Here is a 23,077-nt window from a genome sequence, read left to right on the forward strand (position 1 = left end):
TTTACCGTGAAGGACGATGGTCGCTACAAGGCTCGATTGGTCGCGAAAGGATGTTCCAAAAGACCAGGATTGGACTACTGGGAAACCTATTCACCGGTTGCCAAGATGGAGAGCCCTGATTGCCGGAAAAGACGTTTAAGAGGTTATCTGGATCAAAACCGAGGTTGCCAGATGAAGGATCTCCTGTAAGTCAAGACATTCTTGGGGATGACCATCAAGCGAGACTTCCCGAATAGCATCATCGAGATTTCGCAATCAGGATACGTCGAGAAGGCTCTGCAACGATTCGGTATGGCCGATTGTAAACCCGTAAGCACACCGCTTGACACAAACGTTCGCTTGACGAAGCTGAACGATGGTGAGGTTATCACCGGACAACCATTCAAAGAATTGATAGGTTGTCTACAATATCTGGAGACATGTCCGAGGCCAGATATCTGTGCTGCGGTTAGCGCACTGAGCAAGTACCAGGTCAGCCCAGCGGATAGGTACTGGCAAGGCCAGAAGCGTATTCTGCGATACCTTCGAGGTACGACCGATACAGCGTTGGTATTCCGCAGAAACGCGAAATTGGAACCACTCATCGGATATGCTGATGCAGGTTTTGCCAACGACTCCGATGATCGAAGATCTGTATCAGGTTACGCTTACATGATCTTCGGGAATCTAGTTTTGTGGTCAACGAAACGTCAGCAGACGGTCAGTCTGTCGTCGACCGAAGCTGAGATAGGAGCCATGCAGTCAAGGAAGGTTTGTGGTTAACAAACTTCCTTGGTGAATTGGGTGTGGTTAGCACACCTTTCTCGTTAATGGAAGACAACATCTCTTACATTCAGTATCTGGAAGAGGCGCGAACTCATCAGCGGATGAAGCATATGAATGTGAAGTATGCTTTCATCATACTTAATACATCACACGGTTAGGCGAGAATACTCGAATTGGGTTTGTGGTGACACAACAGTGTTGTCAGATATTCTTGGTAAGAATATCAAAGTACTCATTGAGAAATGAGTACTTTCCTGGTTAGGCAATATAAGAAGTGGAAAGTGACAATTAGCTATCGCTAATTAATATAGTTGTATTCTACTGACCTCACAGACGAAACATGAATAAAGGTAAATCTATTCCACCACTGAAACCTGTGTCTTCAACAGACTTAATAAACCGTTCAAGTATTTAATTTATCGATTGGATCTAAGTTAGTATTTCTTCAATTTAAAAAAAAAATCATTCATTACTTCAAATTCTAGTGTCTATAAGTTTTACCAAATTTCTATGGACACATACAAAAACATCCATCATTTTTATGGGTATTCGGCATTTGTTTTGAAAGTAAATTGACAAAACACGAAGTGGTAACGAAATAGTTCATAATATATTCTTCTATTTTTTATCTGGTTTTAAAACCTTTTACTCGAAGGAAATAAGCTTAAAATATGTTGATGATATTTTCTTAGTTTTCGTTGAACTTGATTGATACACGGTGTACTCGGAGCACAAGTTTTATTGAAATATCGGTTTAAAAAAATAATCGTTACCTCGAGCTCATAACTATCGATGATTTAATAGATTTAAGTTTTCATAATTGCTTTTGCTATGTTTATGGCCTATTAAAGGATGTCCTCGTCTAACGACCGTGCAATGAACATTTCATTTTTGGTTTATTGTCAGTCTTTTTTTATGAATGATTGTTGTTCTGTGTTCCAGTCTCATCGCTTCAACTTTCGACCGTTAGCGTTTTCGGGCGCCCAGAACTGCTTGAGCATGTCGGCCAACTTCTCGCCGACCATAATTGCGACCGCATTGGTATGGGAAGCCGGAATCACGGGCAATATGGAAGCATCGGCCACCCGGAGACCTTGGATGCCATGCACCTGCAGCTGCGGGTTCACTACCGCAAAACGATCCGATCGTGGCCCCATCTTGCACGTTCCAGCCTGCAATAAACGGTGACAGAAAATAATCATAAAACTGTGGTCGAAATTGGAGAATGGTGGATAGTTTTTTTTTAATTATTGGCAGCTCTCGGATTTAATTGGAAATTTAGAAACTACAAATGAAAAAATGCATCCTAATTTCACCATCCAAATTATAAACTATTCCGTTAGGTGGGTAAAGATTGAGGGAATAATATTAGAATCGTTTGAATGTTTTTTTCGTGTCAATCCAAAGTATGTTTTGAATAAAAGAAACGTCAACTTAGAACGGAAGTAGACTAGTCGTAATCACGCCATCGGCAGAAACACGCTAATGGATGTTGTAGTTAGTACGAGGTATGGTACCAGCATTATTCAAGTGGTCACTATCTTCCTTTTACAATGCATCAGTGTAATTTACTAAGAAACACCTCCAGGTTACGGTGCGCCGCGGCGTGCCGGTAAACAATTTGAAAGAACTTAAGATTATATATTCACGTCAACAGATGACTCAAAAATAACTTCCTGATATCGTTGTTTCGAGAAATGTCGAGTTCATTCGAATCGCGCGGGGGGCTTCGACAAGGCGATGGACTATTTTGCATGATGTTCAACGTGGTGCTAGAAGGTGCTATTCGACGAGCGGTGGGCGAAATGCGGGGCACGATTTACAACAGATCCAGTCAACTTATCTGCTTTGCCGATGACGTTGATATAGTCGGCAGATCATCTGCGGCGGTGGAGGAGATCTATCGCAAACTGAAATGCGAAGCAGGAAGGATTGGGTTGAGTTTCCGTCCAATGGCATTTAATGCCCCTACCGAAACAAATGCATTAGGGCAACTCACGAACGCGATTAAAGAGTTGCGATCTGATATTCAACAGCTGGCCCCGAAACCCGTTCGCACCCCCTTGTGGAACAAATCGACACCCACATCTGAGCTCAGGCGTCCATTAAAGCGCACTCGGGTTCCCGATGCTGTTACAGCAGAGCCTTGCCAACTTGGCTCAAAGCTATCATCAGGGAATATTGCTTCAATTCCTCTATGCGACGATGAAAATCCCAAACTATATTGGATTTACTTATCTCGCATCAAACCTGACGTATCAGAAGATGCTGTTAAAGCAATGGTTCATGCCAACCTTGGAGTGGAAGACGTAAATGTGGTTAAGTTAGTCCCCAGAGGCAGTGACGTCACATCGTTTCGATTCATTTCCTTCAAAGTGGGCATTTCTCCAGATTTGAAAAAGAGAGCGTTGGATCCAGAATCTTGGCCAAAGGGTTTGTTCTTCCGAGAGTTCGTAGACTACAGCTCTCGTCAATTTCGTGGAATGCAATGATAATAAAAATTACCAGCATCGTCAACCTACCATCAATTACCACTGGATATCGGGACGCACTTCGCATGCCACTTTGGGAGCCCTTTTCTCTGACCACCAACGACCGCATGTTCCTGTTTCAAGTCGTCCCGTTTTCCGGTCAGGTGGTTCAGAGGAAGGCTCCCAATTGCCATGCTACGGCAAGTATTTATTCCATTCGAGCACTTCACCCAGTAACACAAACATGCTTTCTAGCTCCATTACATACACGTTGGATCAGTGGCATTCTCCTCTTACACACAACATAGCCGAAAAACCGTCGATTGGTCGCGCAGTTTCCAGCCAGCGTCAACAGTCGTCCCGGCCCTGTGTTCGAAGAAGGCAACGAGGCTCTCCAGCCTGTGTCGTCAGGCAAGTATCCTTCTTTTAATTTTGATTCGTCCAGTGACTGCCCTACCCCTTCCAGACCTCTCGTATTCGATTATCGCTTGCATGCAAGGAAGACTGTAAAAGGACCTCTCGATGAATTGGATGTTCGCTCAACTGAAAATTTTGCTGTTATTTCGCCGATTGGATTACCGGGATGCAACGAACCAAGCACAAGGGAGGCCCCAGAGCCCTTCGTCACAGTCGCGCAGTTTCCAGCCAGCGTCAACAGTCGTCCCGGCCCTGTGTTCGATGTAGGCAATGGGGCTCTCCAGCCTGTGCAGTCAGGCAAGTACCCTTCTTCAGCTTCCGTTGCGTTCAGTGACTGCCCCTCAACTTCCAGAACTCGTCCCAACGATCATCGGAACACATCACGACAAATAATTGACGCATCTAATTCATCTAATGGTCTGCGGCTGTACTACCAGAACGTGCGTGGTTTGAAATCCAAAATCGCTGAATGCTTCGTTGCTTCATCAGAGCTCGGTTTCGAAATCTACTCGTTCACCGAAACTTGGCTCGATTCATCCGTACCGTCAAGTCAGCTATTCAGTTCTGACTATAACGTATTTCGTTGTGACAGAAGTAGTGCCAATAGTCGTCGTAGTAGAGGTGGTGGGGTCCTCATAGCGGTTTCAAGCACGCTTAGCTCATCAATCGTAGCTTTTAATACTAATAGCATAGAAAGTTTGTGGGTGAGAGTGTCAAATGATCACGGCTCATTTTTGATCGGAACAGCTTATGTACCGCCGGAAAAAAGTTACGATTGCACAATTATCGATTTGCATGTTGATGCATTATCAGATGCTAGACTACAACACCCTGAATGTAATGTAATTCTTCTTGGTGACTTTAACCAATCGCAATTGTTCTGGATTCCGGGTCAGAGCAACAACATGGTGTTGGAATCTTCTTCCACGATAAATTCTGCTAGTGCTACACTATTGGATGGAACGACATTGAATGGAGTTAGTCAACGAAACGGGATACGAAACTCTCAAAACCGAACGCTGGATTTGGTTTTCTCAGATGATTCGATTTCGATCAGTCCCATTATCGAAGCCAGTGATTTCATTGTGCCGATAGACGTGTATCACCCTCCTTTGGAATTTGAAATTTTCTTCCCGAATCCTATCACTTTTGTTGAAGATTTCGATGTATCAGCCCGTGATTTTAATCGGGCGGATTTTTATACTATGAACCGTGTTCTATCTGAAGCTGACTGGTCTGAAATCCAAAGTTGTACTGACGTTGATGTGGCTGTTTGTATATTTAAAGCAATCCTGGATGACGCTATTGATAAATCCGTACCCCTGGTGCGGCCTCCTCTTCGAACTCCTTGGACTAATGCTCACTTGAAGCGGTTGAAACAGACACGATCGAAATTGCTACGGAAGTTTAGTAACTCCAGGTGCCCATTCGTGAAAATCAAATTGAACGCGGCTACTAAATGCTACCGGATATACAACCGACTTTGCTATCGTCGTTATGTGCATCGTACTCAGACTGAACTTCGTCGCAATCCAAAAAAGTTCTGGAAATTTGTAAACTCCAAACGAAAAGAGTCTGGGCTTCCAGCTGTACTCCAATTAAATGATCGTATTGCCATGACAGCTGACGAAAAATGCGACCTTTTTGCGACGCACTTCGCCAGTGTTTTCTCAGTCGAATCGCCAACCGCTAGTCAATTGAACGCCGCAGTAACACGATTGCCCATCGATGTGCTGGATCTGGATGTTTTTGCTGTAAGCGAGGAAATGGTGTTAGAGGCAATAATTAATCTGAAAAACTCCACGACAGCCGGACAGGATGGCATACCGGCGTGCGTACTGAAAAAGTGTTGCTCATTACTGGTGAAACCTCTGACAAGCATTTTCACCCAGTCTCTTGAACAGCAAAAATTTCCCACCATCTGGAAAAAATCGTTAATGAGCCCAGTGTACAAAAAAGGTGACAAAAAAGATGTTCTTAACTACCGTGGTGTCACATCGCTAGCTGCCTGCTCGAAAGTATTTGAGAGGATTGTCAACGATGTCATGTTTTCGGCTTGCCGGAACTGGATCTCTGAGAACCAGCATGGATTTTTTCCTAAACGCTCTGTAACTTCAAACCTGATGGTTTTTACATCCTTTTGCATATCAAACATGGATGCCGGCAAACAAATCGACGCGATATATACCGACATTTCCGCGGCATTTGATTCTGTAAACCACGATATTCTTCTGAAAAAATTGCATCGATTGGGATTTTCCGAACGATTGTGTGCGTGGATCAGAAGCTACCTAAGAGATCGTCGATTGGCTGTGAAAATTGGTTCAGCTGAATCTTCTGACTTCATTCCAAAGTCTGGGGTACCCCAAGGCAGCAATTTGGGTCCTTTGTTGTTTACGCTGTTTTGTAATGATATCAACTTGTTGCTCATTGGATGTGGAGTTCTCCTGTACGCGGACGACTTAAAAATATTTTTAGTTATAAACAGTAAAGCTGACTGTTATGAATTACAACGCTTCTTGGACACAGTTGTAAACTGGTGCGCCAATAATTTACTAGTTTTGAGCGTTACGAAGTGCTGTATTATCACGTTTGGGCGTAGGAAAAATCCATTCATTCATAATTACGATATTCTGGGCGAGCAGTTGCATCGTGTTGAGGAGATAAAGGATCTTGGCGTTTTGTTGGACAGTCAAATGACTTTTAAGCGGCATTACTCTGTGGTACTCGAGAAAGCTAACCGAATGCTTGGATTTATTATACGTTTGAGTAAAGAATTCACTGATCCTCTCTGCTTGCGAGCTCTGTATTGTTGCCTGGTGCGATCAACATTGGAATCTGCGAACCTAGTATGGTGGCCTTTTGAAGCTTCATGGACAGCGCGTTTTGAAGCAATTCAACGTCGGTTCGTTCGTTATGCTCTTCGTGAACTACCTTGGGAGAATCCTTTAAACCTACCACCATATGCTCATCGTTGTGCTCTCCTTGGACTTCATACGCTGTCGGATCGTCGTTCCATCGGTCAATCGCTGTTTGTGGCAAAGATTCTTCGGAACGAAATTGACTGCTCCTGGCTACTATCTCGCTGTAATATTTATGCTCCAGAAAGAACCCTACGTAATAGAAACTTGCTCTCCCTGGAACCTAGAAGCACGCGATATGGCAGTAACGACCCTCTCCGTTCCGCAAAAATATGCTTTCTACGTTATTATACTGTCTTCGACTTCAATGTTTCCATTTCAACTTTCAAACGCCGTATTGAATCTGACTTAAGAGACCAACTAAGAAATTAGGAAAAGTATCATGTAATGTACAAATAATATTAAGTAGATCATTAAGACACCCAAATATGTCAGATGATTTTGTATCAAATAAACAATAAACAACAACAATAAACAATACGTCCAAGACGAAGTACACGCTGGCCTGGGAATCTGAGACCAACCGAATAAGCTTGCCCAGCAATAACAAGGTCACAGTCGACGGCGACGAGTTGAAGATAGTCGAAGACTTTGTCTTCGCGATATGTCGGCTCACTGGTCAGCGGAAGTCACGCCTACTATGGACTCCACAAGCAACTGCGGTCGGGAAAACTTAGCCGTCGCACGAAGTGTAAGCTGTATATGACGCTCATTAGACCGGTTGTTCTCTACGGGCACGAGACATGGATATTGCTCCAGGAGGGCCTGAGTATACTCAGAGTATTTGAGCGACGAGTGTTAAGAACCATCTTTTTCGGCGTGCAGGAGAACGGAGTGTGGAGGCGAAGGATGAACCACGAGCTCGCGCAACTCTACGGCGCGCCCAGTATCAAAAAGGTGGTGAAGGTAAACTTTTCTACATCAGTCAACAGTGTTGTGGGTTTAATATACAGTGCAATAGAGATCTGTTCACATAGGAAAGGTTATATTTATTTGTACCCCCTGTCGTGCTGAACTCGATGGGCGAAGCATTCGTTGCTATATTGACGATTTTGCATTGAAAAAAGATAATCCCGCTTCAAATAGCGATTACTCCGGTAATATCCTCGATAAGCTAACGCTCCAGCTCGAGTTATCATCGAAAAAGGTCGATGATATAGCTTCAAACTTCAAAGTAAAATCCTCCAAAGACGATACACTCGTTTCTACCACTGAAAGGGACACCACAAGCGCATCCATCACCGAACTATGAGCGTTGCCGTGGCGATGACGGACTTTCAGTAGTGTCGTCTACAATGACTGGGACTAAGTACGCCGATCTTAGTGGTCCACCCCGACACCTCAGTACTGGCTTTATTACGGATGAGAATGTCAGCAAAATAGTTTCCCGCTGCCTGGATTAAACTTCCCGGTAGACGTCAAACGATTGCTCCCGAAAGGTGTGGATGACTCCACTAGAAATATCGTTTCATTTAAAATCGGATTAATTCATGAATCAGCCAAAAACCTTCAACCGACAACCATTGATTCCTACCCCATCGGTTCAAGTTATCCAGTCAGCTGCGGAAGCCTTCACGCCGAATATAACCAGCACTGTTCCGTCTACGACCACGAACCCAGAATCTTGGGAGTCAGTGGGATTCGACCAGCTCCAGCTTTGGAAGATGCATCCGAACTCTTTGCCAAATACTTTCACAGCATGTATCTTTTGAACAACGCAGAAATGAGATAAGAACGCCAATTACCAGTAGAAATCTTACCGAATTCACCATAGCGGCATCTGATGTACGACAAAAAATTCTAACGTTCGACGAATCGAAAAGTCTTGGCCCTGATAGGATACCAAACTCATTCTTAAAAAAAAATGTGTGAGTGGAATCGAAGAGCCCCTACAATTCATCTTGACTTCATCGATTCGTGCCAGTTTATTTCCGAAGTTTTGGAAAATCTCGCATGTTATACCGATACACCAGAACGATTCCAGGCTCACCGTAGAAAACTATCGTGGTGTTGCAATTTTCTCTGCAATACCCAAACTTTTTGAGAGTATTGTATACGATAAGATTTACCCGTGGATTGAAACGAAGACTTCGGGCGTTCAACATGGTTTTCTCAAGAAACGTGCAACCGTAACGAATCTAACAGAGTTAGTATCGAGAATCTCACAGTGGATGATGCAAGGTCCAAATCCTTTGACGTAATCAATATAAACGCTCTACTGTCGGTATTATGCAAGAATGGAATAACCGGATCCTGTCTTCAATGGATTCGCTCGTACCTGATCGAAAGAACGCAATATGTCAAACTGGGGAACGTGAGATCTAGTACTTCCTCGGTCAACAGTGGTATTTCTTAAGGCAGTCACTTGGGACCCCTTCATTTCATCGCTGTTATGAACGAATTTCCTGAAGTGCTGACTGATGTGTTCGCGCTGGTTTATGCCGATGATTTAAAAATGTTTTTGCCTAATCGTCAACCGAAGAATTGCGTGACTCTACCAAACGCCTTGCACAGGCTCACAGAATGTTGCAGTAGATTCGGTCTAAAGATCAATTCCTCGAAATGCAACGTGATGACATTTTCTCGGAAAATAAGCAGTATCACTTCCCGAATAGACTTGCACCATGAAAAAACCATGAAGTTTATAATCACAATACCATGAATGTGATGGTTTACACCATGACTTTTATGATCCGCAATACCGTGAAAATACATTGAAGTTCATAGTTTACGACCATAAATTTCATCGTTTTGACGAAAATAACCATGAAAAAGGGGTATTGTTATGCAGCGTGACCATGAAAAAATTGCGATTTCCCATACATTAGAAAGCTAAAAAATATAAAGTTCATGGTGATAACAGCTTCCATTTTTTCATGGTAAAACCATGAAAATCCGTTTATTTCCATTGTTTGCCCGGTGAAATAAAAATCTTTGCTCATGGCGGTATTTTTTTAAATTGTTTTTGGTTGTCATCATTTTTATAGTTTAATTTTATTAAAGTTAAAATGTTTCATTGGCTTTCCAATTATTTATTTTCTGAATTAAAAAACACTACACTGATGTACTAACTTAAACCTTTTTTTTAATTTGTTGTCCGTGACGGCGGTACTGCGGTCCTCATAATTCTCAGGGGAATGGCTACCTTCTAGCTCCAGGCACCGGTTGTACGAGTGCTCCTAGAAATCGGTTTGTGCTCCTAGAAATCGTCCCAGTCAGCCATAGTAAGAGGGTCACGTACAACGGCCAACGGCGAATATCTTCTCTCCTTAGGTTCTGAAAAGAATAAGGGATTTTCAATTAGATTATAAGTTTAATATGGTTACCAAAATTACTCACCATAGTCACCAGCGTTTTTGCCACCGTCTTCCGGTTCAATCAGGCCTAATTTCTATCCAGCACAAGTCAAAACTTGTCGGGATAAGCTGGATTGTCCGAAAATAAATGATTCAAGTCTGGTCAAAATGTCGACAATTTTCACATTGACAATAATAAACCATACACGCTTATCTTGAAGTCCCAGCTATCTAGGTAATACTTACAGTGAAATATTATGTTTTAACCATATATTTCATAGTGATCGCCATATTGACGGTAATTTCACAATAAAACACAAATTTTACTTTTTGAGGGGATTGAGATTTCACATTGTTTTTCATTGTTAAGGCGAAAACCATTGTGATTACAATGTAGAACCATGGTCTTGGTCTATTCGGGCTATGAATACCGCTTAGAAAACGATTTCATCATTGCTCTGCAAAGCTCAGTCAAAGACTTAGGAGTGGAGTTGGACGCGGAGTTAACTTTTTCAAAATACATCGAAAAAGTTGTAGCCAAGGCAAATTCTATATTCGGAATGGTTAGTAGAATCTGTCACGAGCTGGATTATCCCTACACGATTGTCCCACAGTTTTTCAAACAGAAGTCTATGCGATAAATTGTTGTGTGGAACTATGTTTGAAGATAATGTATAGACACGCTAATATCTGCATGTTCTCAGACAGTCAAGCAGCAATATGAGCTCTGAAAGCCCCAATGTGCAATTTAAACCTAGATTGTATTAATTCTTTGAATCAAGTATTAATCCAAAATCAAGTGAACCTATACTGGGTTCCAGGCCACTGTGGTATAAAAGGAAATGAAAAAGCAGATGAATTCGCTAGGAAAGGAACTGAAAGGCACATGACTGGCCCTGAACCTTTCTGTGGAGTATTTACTTGTGCTCTTACAAGTAAATTAAAAAAAATGGGAGAATTCAAAGATCAAATTCAAATGGCTTGTAGCCATCGGTGCTAGACAATCTAAAAGATTCATAAAGCCCGATTCCATGAAATCTTGTGAACTTCTAAGTCTATCGAAAAGGGATCTTATTTAAAACAATTACAGACCTTTTTGCAGGGCACTGTCTAGTTCATGCAACTGTCCATGAAGTAGAAACTGCAGAGCACTTAATGTGTGACTGTGGATATCTTATGACACATCGACTGAAAGTTCTTGGTGAGCGAATCTTAACGCCCGATGATATTTGGAAGAGTAGTAAGGGGGTGGGATTCATAAGAAACACCATCCCAAACTGGAATAATGTCTCGATTCCGACTACAACTGCCATCTCTATCAATGGTGACAGTATTACGTGATCAGACAAATAATAAATTGGGTTATTCCACAATAGATCACAAAAAGTTGGTCGGAGTGGATATTCTGATACAAAAAAAAGAAACAGAAAATGCCGGAGTATCGAGTCTTGTGCATGCTGGAAGGTTCGGACGCTAGAAACCCGAAGAAAATCAATCTACGCACATTTTGTAGAGAATTTAATCTGTGGAAGATATTATTCGCCGTATTTATTATCTTGTATATCTCCGTACGAAGGTCGCAGCAGTTTACGAAGCGTAATGCCGTTTCAACTAGCTAATCGCATCCAGAATTTTGCCGGAAACGAAACAATGAACCGAATGATGGCATTTTAAACGTCGATATTATTCAACTAAGCATGACCAGAGAGCAAATAAAAAGTAGAATTGTACTCTTTCACAAATTAAGATAAAGGGCTGAAGCCTAGGATCTAATCAATAAAACAAAAGTAAAACAAAATGACGACGAGACCATAGCTTTCTGCCGATTGTTTTACGACGGTTCATCGATTCCGTATAGTGCTTTTTGGGTTTCTCTACTGGGACGCAACGAATTTGGCACTTGGGAGGCCTAAAGCCCCTCGACTCAGTCGCGCCGTTACCAACCAGCGTCACCAGCCGTCCCAGCCCTGAGTTCAATTCTGGCTATTATGTCCTCCAGCCTACTTATCCAGGCACTCCTTCCTTTTCAAGAACTTTATCTCTGTGTGATAATATTTCACCCGTACACAAACGCTACGCGATCTATCATTCATGCCCGCCTGCTAGTTCCTAGTTCCTCCCCTGAGGCCTTCGACTCAGTCGCGCTGTTACCTGCCTGCGTCTTCAGCCGTCCTGGCCCTGAGTTCGTTGGTGGCGAGGGGATTCTCCAGCTTGCGCTTTCAGGCAAATAAGCTGTTATCGGCTGTTCTTCTCCACGTGATGGAATTTGCATTTCCAGGGATCTTCGTTCTTATTCTACACCCGGCACATCTGGGCCTATCTGGCGTTTACTACCAGAACGTCGTCGTGTCTGGTTGACTACTTCCTTGCCACGTCATGTTCCTGCTAAGAAATCATCGACTTTACAGAAACATGGCTAAACGACCGCACCTTATCCAGTCAAATTATCGGCCCAGACCATGTAGTGTTCCATTGCGATCGAAGCCCCCTGAATAGCAAAAAAATAACTGAAGGCGGAGTTTTACTTGCTGTCAAGTCCAGACTCACGACTCTACTGATCGAAGACCGTTTCTCGAACGATTTGGAACTTCTTTGGGCCCGCATTGACCTTGGTGACCGGAAACTGTACTTATGCGTGGTGTGCGTGCCTCCTGATCGCTCTAGTGACCTGGTTGTAGCTGAGTCTTTCTCATGCTGTCTCTCCAAAATAAGCTTAATCTGCTCTCCCGAAGATAATATACTTGTTATCGGTGATTTCAACATGCCTGGCTTGAATTGGTGCCCTTCCCACGGTGCCTTTTTGTTCCCAGATCTTATGCGCTCCTGTTTCTCGGCTCCTTCCAACATCTTCCTGGCCTCTTTGAGCACCGCGACTCTTCGCCAGATCAACAGCTTCAAAAACGAAAACGACCGTATGCTAGACCTTTGCTTCATAAACGAAGGCTTCAGGAATCCGACTATAGATTTTGCTTCCGATCCTCTCGTCAAAGTTGTTTCTCATCATCCAGCTTTAGTGGTCTCACACGATGTCACTAAAATTAACGCCCCCATAGAGGAAATTACGTCCTTCTACCAGGACTTCAAAAACGTCGATTGCGAAGCTATCTCCCTCGTCCTAGGTTCCATCGAATAGGAGCACGAGCTCGATCTTTCAAATCCCAATGCTGCCGCTGCGACTTAATCGAACTACTTAATCGATCATCATGTTCCGAAACGTAACTTACCTTTCAACCCACGAGCTCCCTGGGCCACTAATCAACTGCGACGATAGGCGATGGAATAACAAAATTTGACAGCGAGCTTGGGTGAGGCGAAATGTAAACAATGGCTGGTAAATGGTGGATAATGTGCAACACGAGACCCCATAGTGGTCATATCACCTCTTATTCACAACTCCTATCTCTACCTCCCCGTGGTACCGGCTGGGATGCGAGTAACATAAGCGGAGATCGGGTACCCAACCCCGGTGGATGCTTTTGTCGCAGGCAGACTGAGAAGGTGGCCGCACGCGTTTGTTCCCCAGGTCAGGGGCGGCGAGCAACAACAACCGAGCATCTGTTCTCCAGGTCAGGGGCGGCTCAAACAGCGTTTGTCTCGCAACGAGCGGCTGAATTTACGACATGCGGCTCCCGCCAGCTATGTCCAAGATGGCAGCCTCATCGCGGGATAGGGACTTTGGGCTAACAACCTACTGCTCCTTACTTAACTTAATGATCCCGCGCCGATCCTCCGGTGCATAGGGCCGTGGTAAAAGACCTCCACTGTTGACGATCCGGAGCCAGCGTCTTCACTTGGTCCCAGTCAAGATTCTCGTCGACAGTTCGGATTTCAGCGGCTAGGCTTCGCCGCCACGAGTTTCTGGGTCTGCCTCTTCTTCGATGACCTTCTGGATTCCAATCTAGCGCCTCTCTGCAAATCTCGTTTTCATCTCTTCGCAGCGTGTGCCCAATCCATCTCCACTTACGTTCCCGAATCTCGATTTCTAGCGCCCTCTGATGACACCGGCGATGCAGTTCCTCATTCGAGATCCAGTTGCCAGGCCACCAAGCGCGGATGATATTCCGCAGGCAGCGGTTTACAAATACTTGCAGTTTTCGCGTCGTTACCGCATATGTGCACCAAGTTTCGCACCCGTACAGCAATACGGATTTGACGTTTGAGTTGAAGATTCGGATTTTCGTTCGTAGAGAGATCTGGCGTGACCGCCAGATGTTTCGGAGACTCGCAAACGCAAATCGGGCCTTTCTGATCCGGGTTTCGATGTCTTTTCTGGTACCACCATCAGGCGTTATCTGGCTACCAAGATACTGGAAGCACTCCACTTTCTCAACTTGTTGCCCAGCTACCATGAAACTGGAGGGATTTCCTGTGTTGATCTCCATCGACTTGGTCTTTCCGACATTGACTTTGAGACCTGCTGCCTTGGAACTTTCGGTGAGGTCGTCGAGTTTGCTCTGCATACCGTGTTTCGGTGAGCAAAACTATATCGTCAGCCAGGTCAAGGTCGTTCAGTTGCTCCATTGTTGAAAGATTCCACGGCAATCCTCGGTTCGGTGCACAGCCGATCTATCCAGTCAGAATCTCATCCATTACGATTAGAAAAAGTAGCGGTAATAAGATACATCCTTGTCTAACTCCAGCAGTTACCGGGATCGGTTCGGACAAGACACCGTCGCGTCGTGCAAGACCTTGCACGAAAATGCCTCGTATTGTGCTTCGATGAGATGGACTAGTTTCTCTGGGACCCCTCGTCGCCTTAGAGCCGCCCAGATGTTTTCATGGTTAAGTCGGTCGAATGCTTTTTCGAAATCAACGAACACCAGCAGAAGAGAGTCCTGGAATTCGTTGATTTGTTCCAGTATGATTCGTAGCGTTGTGATGTGGTCCACACATGATCGTCCGGATCGGAATCCAGCTTGTTGCCGTCGGAGTGTAGCGTCGATTTTCTCCTGGATCCTGTTCAGGATCACTTTGCAGAGTACTTTGAGGGTTGTACAGATCAACGTTATGCCTCGCCAGTTACCGCACTCTGTCAGGTCTCCTTTTTTCGGGACCTTTACGAGGATACCCTGCATCCAGTCGGCCGGGAATGTTGCAGTATCCCAGATGTCAGCGAAAAGACGGTGCAACATTTGTGCTGATAGGGCAGGGTCGGCTTTCAGCATTTCAGCAGAGATGCAATCGATCCCAGGTGCTTTGTTGGATTTCATGTTTTTGATTGCCGCTTCTATTTCAGCCAGCGAGGGCGCTTCCGAGTTGACGCCATTAATGCGACTTACTGTTGGCGCTTCAAGCTGCGGGTTCTGTTGGCCATCGCTATTCGTGACTCGGAAGAGTTGTTCGAAGTGCTCAGTCCATCGTTTGAGCTGATCTGTTCGATCGGTCAATAACTGACCTGCTCGGTCTTTCAGCGGCATTCTTGCATTAGTCCTTGCACCACTGAGGCGGCGAGAAATGTCATAAAGTAATCGGATATCTCCATTGGCGGCGGCTCTTTCCCCCTCTTCGGCTAGGGAGTTTGTCCAGGCTCTCTTGTCTCGTCTACAAGCTCGTTTAACTGCCTTTTCCAGCTCCGCATATCGTAAGCGGGCGGCTGCTTTGGCTGACCCGGTACATGCCTGCTCAATTCCGACTTTCGCCTTTCTCCGATCATCGACCATCCTCCAAGTTTCATCCGACATCCATTCACTTCTTCTTCCACAAACTTTACCGAGAGTACCATGGCTCGTCGTGATAAAGGCATTCTTGATTCCACACCACTGTTCTTCGACTGTTCCGTCTGTCGGCAGCTCCGAGGCTCGGGATTCTAGCTGTTCAACGTATGCCCTTTTCACCTCTGGATTCTCCAACCGGCGGACGTCGTATCGACACCCGACTTTCTCCTCGCGCCGTTGGACACGCGCAACTCTCAGTCGTATCTCGCCAAGGACGAGGTGATGGTCAGATGCAATGTCTGCGCTTCGCTTGTTGCGGACATCAAGAAGGCTCCTTCTCCATTTTCGGCTGATGCAGATGTGGTCAATTTGATTTTCTGTTCGGCCATCTCGGGATACCCAAGTGACCTTATGTGCTGGTCGATGGGGGAAGAGCGATCCACCGATCACCATGTTGTTGTTGCCACAAAATTCTACAAACAGCTCTCCGTTCTCGCTCATCTGTCCTAGGCCATGGCGCCCCATGATGCGCTCAAGGTCTTGATTGTCGGAGCCAATCTTTGCGTTGAAGTCGCCCAAATGGATTTGAATGTCACCCTTCGGAATTTTCTCTACCACACTGTTCAGTTGACTGTAAAACTGCTCTTTCTCCTGCAAGTCGGCAACGTCAGTTGGCTGGTCAGTTGGCTGGTCAGTTGGCTGGTAAACGGTGGATAATGTGCAACACGAGACCCCATAGTGGTCATATCACCTCTTATTCACAACTCCTATCTCTACCTCCCCGCGGTGCCGGCTGGGGTGCGAGTAACCTAAGCGGAGATCGGGTAACCAACCCCGGTGGATGCTTTGGTCGCATGCAGACTGAGAAGGTGGCCGCACGCGTCTGTTCCCCAGGTCAGGGGCGGCGTGCAACAACAACCGAGCGTCTGTTCTCCAGGTCAGGGGCGGCTCAAACAGCGTCTGTCTTGCAGCAAGCGGCTGAATTTATGAAATGCGGCTCCCGCCAGCTAAGTCCAAGATGGCAGCCCCATCGCGGGATAGGGACTTTAGGCTAACAACCTACTGCTCCCGATTTGAAATTGTTACGGAATCCGAAAGAAATGATCGACCTGGAACTTTGGCGACGACTTTTAGCATGAAAACACGGACACGAATTGGAACTTGGAACGTTTTAACCCTTGCCCAACAAGGCAAACTGGAACAACTGGCTAGAGAGGCTAGCCGCCTCAAACTTGAAATTCTGGGACTGAGCGAAGTCCGTTGGCCTAATACTGGAGAACACAAGACACAATCCGGGCAAGTCCTGCTTTACTCTGGCATACGAGGAGAACATGCTACTCGGGAACGAGGAGTTGGTTTCCTGTTAAGCCCGCAGGCCTACGCGGCCCTTATTAGATGGGAACCGATAAACGAAAGAATAATCGTAGCCAGATTTAGAACACGGGTTAGAAACCTTACAATGGTCCAGTGTTAACCTACTGCTCCCGATTCATAAAATTCTTACGGATTCCGAATGAAATGACCGATCTGGAACTTTGACGACGACTTCTAGTATGAAAACACGGACACGAATTGGAACTTGGAACGTTTTAACCCTTGCCCAACAAGGCAAGCTGGCTCAACTTGCTAGAGAAGCTAGCCGCATCAAGCTTGAAATTCTAGGACTGAGCGAAGTCCGTTGGCCTAATACTGGAGAACACAAGACACAATCCAGAAAGTCCTGCTTTACTCTGGCATACGAGGAAAACATGCTACTCGGGTACGAGGAGTTGGTTTCCTGTTAAGCCCGCATTAGATGGGAACCGATAAATGAAAGAATAATCGTAGCCAGATTTAGAACACGGGTTAGAAAACTTACAATGGTCCAGTGTTATGCGCCAACTGACGTTGCCGATTTGCCGGAGAAAGAGCAGTTTTACAGTCAACTGAACAGCGTGGTTGAGAAATTTCCGAAAGGTGACATTCAAAACCATTTGGGCGACTTCAACGTAAAGATTGGCTCCGACAATCAAGACCTTGAGCGCATCATGGGGCGCCATGGCCTAAGACAGATGAGCGAAAACGGAGAGCTTTTTGTAGAATTTTGTGGCATCAACAATATGGTGACCCCCATCGACCAGCACATAAGGTCACTTGGGTATCCCGAGATGGCCGAACAGAAAATCAAATTGACCACATCTGCATCAGTCGAAAATGGAGAAGGAGCCTTATTGATGTCTGCAACAAACGAAGCGCATACATTGCATCTGACCACCACCTCGTCCTTGGCGAGATACGACTGAGAGTTGCGCGTGTCCAACGGCGCGAGGAGAAAGTTGAGTGTCGATACGACGTCCGCCGGTTGGAGAATCCAGAGGTGAAAAGGGCATACGTTGAACAGCTTGAATCCCGAGCCTTGGAATTGCCCACAGACAGAACAGTCGAAGAACAGTAGTGTGGAATTAAGAATGCCCTTATCACGACGAGCCATGGTACTCTCGGTAAAATTTGTGGAAGTTGAAGTGAATCATCCATTCAGATGAAACTTGGAGGATGGTTGATGATCGGAGAAAGGCGAAAGTCGGAATTGAGCAGGCATGTACCGGGTCAGCCAAAGCAGCCGCCCGCTTACGATATGCGGAGCTGGAAAAGGCAGTTGAACGAGCTTGTAGACGAGACAAGAGAGCCTGGACAAACTCCCTAGCCGGAGAGGAAGAAAGAGCCGCCTCCAATGGAGATATCCGATTACTTTATGACATTTCTAGCTGCCTCAGTGGTGCAAGGACTAATGCAAGAATGCCGCTGAAAGACCGAGCATGTCAGTTATTGACCGATCGAACAGATCAGCTCAAACGATGGACTGAGCACTTCGAACAACTCTTCCGAGCCACGAATAGCGATAACCAACAGAACACGCAGCTCGAAGCGCCAAAAGTAAGTCGCATAAATGGCGTCAACTCGGAAACGCCCTCGCTGGCTGAAATAGAAGCGGCAATCAAAAACATGAAATCCAACAAAGCACCCGGGATCGATTGCATCCCTGCTGAAATGCTGAAAGCCAACCCTGCCCAGTCAGCACAAATGTTTCACCGTCTTTTCGCTGACATCTGGGATACTGTAACATTCCCGGCCAACTGGATGCAGGGTATCCTCGTAAAGGTCCCGAAGAATGGAGACCTGACAGAGTGCGGTAACTGGCGAGGCATAACGTTGATCTGTACAACCCTCAAAGTACTCTGCAAAGTGATTCTGAACAGGATCCAGGAGAAAATCGACGCTACAATCTGACGGCAACAAGCTGGATTCCGATCCGGACGATCAAGTGTGGACCACATCACAACGCTACGAATAATTCGGAACAAATCAACGAATTCCAGGACTCTCTTCTGCTGGTATTCGTTGATTTCGAAAAAGCATTCGACCGACTTAACCATGAAAACATCTGGGCGGCTCTAAGGCGACGAGGGGTCCCAGAGAAACTAGTCCATCTCATCGAAGCACAATACGAGGCATTTTCGTGCAAGGTCTTGCACGACGCGACGGTGTCTTGTCCGAACCGATCCCGGTAACTGCTGGAGTTAGACAAGGATGTATCTTATTACCGCTACTTTTTCTAATCGTAATGGATGAGATTCTGACTGGATAGATCGGCTGTGCACCGAACCGAGGATTGCCGTGGAATCTTTCAACAATGGAGCAACTGAACGACCTTGACCTGGCTGACGATATAGTTTTGCTCACCGAAACACGGTATGCAGAGCAAACTCGACGACCTCACCGAAAGTTCCAAGTCGATGGAGATCAACACAGGAAATCCCTCCAGTTTCATGGTAGCTGGGCAACAAGTTGAGAAAGTGGAGTGCTTTCAGTATCTTGGTAGCCAGATAATGCTTAATGGTGGAAAGACATCGAGACCCGGATCAGAAAGGCCCGATTTACGATTGCAAGTCTCCGAAACATCTGGCGGTCACGCCAGATCTCTCTACGAACGAAAATCCGAATCTTCAACTGAAACGTCAAATCCGTATTGCTGTACGGGTGCGAAACTTTGTGCACATATGCGGTAACGACGCGAAAACTGCAAGTATTTGTAAACCGCTGCCTGCGGAATATCATCCGCGCTTGGTGGCCTGGCAACTGGATCTCGAATGAGGAACTACATCGCCGGTGTCATCAAAGGGCGCTGGGAATCGAGATTCGGGAACGTAAGTGGAAATGGATTGGGCACACGCTGCGGAAAGATGAAAACGAGATTTGCAGAGAGGTGCTAGATTGGAATCCAGAAGGATATCGAAGAAGAGGCAGACCCAGAAACTCGTGGCGGCGAAGCCTAGCCGCTGATATCCGAACTGTTGACGAGAATCTTTTCTGGGACCAGGTGAAGACGCTGGCTCCGGGTCGTCAACAGTGGAGGTCTTTTACCACGGCCCTATGCACCGGAGGATCGGCGCGGGATCATTAAGTAAGTAAGAAATGTAAACAAAGCTGTTCGAAATTAGTGAGATTTTAAAAGACGTTTTGGACAATGTTGGTTTATAGGTCTAGGTTTATGTATGCGTTAAGCACAAACTTGTGTTAAAAATGGTATCAATAGTATTATTTATCGTTTTTTTATTTTTAACAAAACTTAATTATTTTTAAGCCACCTCAAAGCGTTTTTAATGGAATGTCTGCTGGCAAAAACTAACTTTAACGAAGTAAAACCATCATGAGACTGAACATCAAGTATAATCGGTTAGTTAAGATCGTGGGTTACGAAGGGTCTAAACAAGATTACTCTTTTTGAGCTTTTAAAACAGAAAAAAACCAAAGTTTTTGTTTTGAAAATTGTTGTTTTTTCCACAAGAGCCGAATCATAGCAAATCATTATTTTTTTTTTCAAAAAAAAAACAGCAAATACATACTTTATTATGCTAGGGACCTTGCCACGAGCAGACATGTTATAGGATTCAAACGCTGGAATTTGTTTAAAATAGGGGCTTTCAAAAGTTTGGTCGTCCATCAGAAATCATCTGTCTCATAGCCTCGGTACCGACTATGCAGCTTAATTTGTTATTTGAGGTTAAGTTTGAATGACTCATAACTAGGCAACACTTTCAGATTGTCGGAGAAAAAATTGTTGGACATTTCAGCGCTCTACAGTTAGTTTTTCGTTTATAAAAAAATTAAAAATTTTGACATGAGACTGGACTTCTATGATAACCCGTAACCGTAGTTGCCGATCATGTGCTTCACTCCAATGCTTGATTTAATCTTTATGGACATTTTAATCAATCGTAATCAACGTAATTAACGTTTTTATCAACTATCAATTTGAAAATTATGGATTTTGAAAGAAACTGTGCAAAATATTTTTTTTCTTTTTCTCATGCATCGTTAATATCTCAAAACCGCGTAAATTTTACATTTTTTTTTAAACTTAGGTCGGATAGTACTTTTTACAGGCACCAAAATGTTGTTAAAATTTTGAATGTCCGATTACTAGTAAATGATGATGATGATGATGGTTCCACTTCATTCCCCTGCACAGACTTGTACTGGTCGAGTTATCTTTAAGATAATTTGAATTTCAAACGTATGCAGACTTTGCCTTTAATGAGCTATCGACAAAAGAAAGTGTCCCATTTCTAAATGAACTAAGATTTAAAACAATTTACACATATTCAAGTCGCATTATTCATGAATTACAAATAAAGAAACTCAAATTTATGAATAGGTACTATAAATAATTTCTCACCTGATGCTGTAGGCTGCTTCCCATTTGCCGAATGCAACACTCCCAATACTCGTCGCTTCGAAATTCTAGATGTTCACAGCCAAAGAAAGGTTGATGGTGTAACTTTGCTCCAAACTGTCGAAAACTCTTCGATTCTCCAATGGCCGCAGCCAACTTCAAACCTTCGCGCAGAACAACGATGTCATCATAATCATCGCAGAAGTTTCCCTGCATCCTTGGCCACTCGAATGGATTTACACTTTTAAGCATTATTCGTCCACGGCTTTTCGGACGCATCAACACCGGAGAAATGCTGAAAGCATGTACTCCAGCTATTGAGCCGTAGGTGAAGTTATGAAACTCCTTAGGAATTCCTCCAATAGTTTCCAACGATGCTGCATCCACGTTGTTTAGGGCTCCAGCTCCCAGTACCAGCTCTATATCTGGAACATCTTTGGCTGTAGACGAAAAAATATATCAAATGTTGTTCAACAACACCTGAATTGTCTGACTTACGCAAGAAACTGATGGGTGTTTTGATAAAGCCCAATCCCAGTGCTCCGCCAGGTATCGTATAAGGACCTTTGCCATTGAGAAAATAATTTAACGCTGGTAAAGGAGAACTGAGATCCTTGTCCCGAATAGTTATTGATTGATTAACTGTGAAGACCAATCCGGTAACTGTAACATGATCCTGTAGGTTGAACCCAACTCGGAGATCTTGTATAACTGGAATTCCCATCTCTCGTAGATGTTCTTTGGGGCCTACACCTGAAAGCATCAACAGCTGGGGCGATGCTATCGTCCCAGCCGAAAGAATAACTTCCTTTTTTGCTCTGATAGCATATCTTCGCTTATTTTTAAAGAATTCAACTCCGTATGCTACCTTAGTCGAAGGATCTATGAGTATCCTTACAACTCTTGACTTCATAGAGATGCTTAAATTTGATCTTCGGGATGCTGGTCTGAGGAAAGCTTTTGCGGTACTACATCTTCTTCCGTTTCTCAAGGTGGCCTGCACCCTCGAAAAACCTAGCTGTACATCACCATTGGGATCATTTTCATCGTACCCCAATCGTTGTCCCGCATCAATGAAGGACCTTAGCAACGGGGATTCATATGCTGAATATTCTACGTCCAAACTTCCATTGGTAGAATGATAAGGAGAACTCTTCAGCCAATCAATGCTTACACGTTCAGACTTTTTAAAATATTTTAAAACCTCCCGGTAGCTCCAGCCATAGTTCCCAGCTCGGGCCCAGTCGTCGTAATCCCTTTGGTTGCCTCGAGTGTACACCATGAAGTTGATGAGACTTGTTCCGCCAAGACCGCGTCCCTTGGGCCAAATGCAACGTCTGTCGATTAAACCTCGGCAGGCATTTCTCATTGGCTCCGGCCGGTAGCCCCAATTGTAACCTGGTAGATATCATCGAAGATTTAGTCAAAGGCTTATTATTCCTGTAGTTTCAACATACCTGCAACGGAACAGAAATTTAGAAAAAAAAATTAAGTTGGACATAAACAAAACATTGAACTCCTTTGAAGGGATCCCTACTTAGGTATCACTCTAAAATTAGATGGTTTAAACTTCACTAAAACAAAGATACCATCACTACAAGATTGTGGACTAAGAATTTTCACGTTCAATCATTCTTCTACAAGGACTTGAAAAAATCGATACACATATAAGTTTTGTTTTGGGCGTAGTTTTCTCATTTTTAAGCCTCTTTATGATGAAGAATAAGATTTAAGGTTGATTAATTGACTTTCTATATGGTTTTTTTTCATAAAGTTACTGTACATAATGCAAATGAAGCATTTGGCATTCAAGTTCGAGTAATGGCGCCCCATGGTAGAT

General features: G+C 44.5%; 1 protein-coding gene across 1 annotated transcript in view; it reads right to left on the reverse strand.

Moving 5' to 3' along the window:
- Positions 1-1,709: 1,709 nt before the first annotated feature.
- Positions 1,710-23,077, reverse strand: part of LOC129753089 (glucose dehydrogenase [FAD, quinone]-like) — a 35,334-nt gene continuing 13,966 nt past the window's right edge. The window contains exons 2-4 of the mRNA XM_055748890.1: positions 21,736-22,635; positions 21,241-21,677; positions 1,710-1,937 (exon numbers count right to left, since the gene is read on the reverse strand). Of these exons, the coding sequence (XP_055604865.1) occupies positions 1,710-1,937; positions 21,241-21,677; positions 21,736-22,635 (1,565 nt within the window). The remainder of the gene's footprint in view (positions 1,938-21,240; positions 21,678-21,735; positions 22,636-23,077) is intronic.

The sequence above is a fragment of the Uranotaenia lowii genome, chromosome 3 (assembly GCF_029784155.1).
Source record: "Uranotaenia lowii strain MFRU-FL chromosome 3, ASM2978415v1, whole genome shotgun sequence".
NCBI classification, from domain to species: domain Eukaryota; kingdom Metazoa; phylum Arthropoda; class Insecta; order Diptera; family Culicidae; genus Uranotaenia; species Uranotaenia lowii.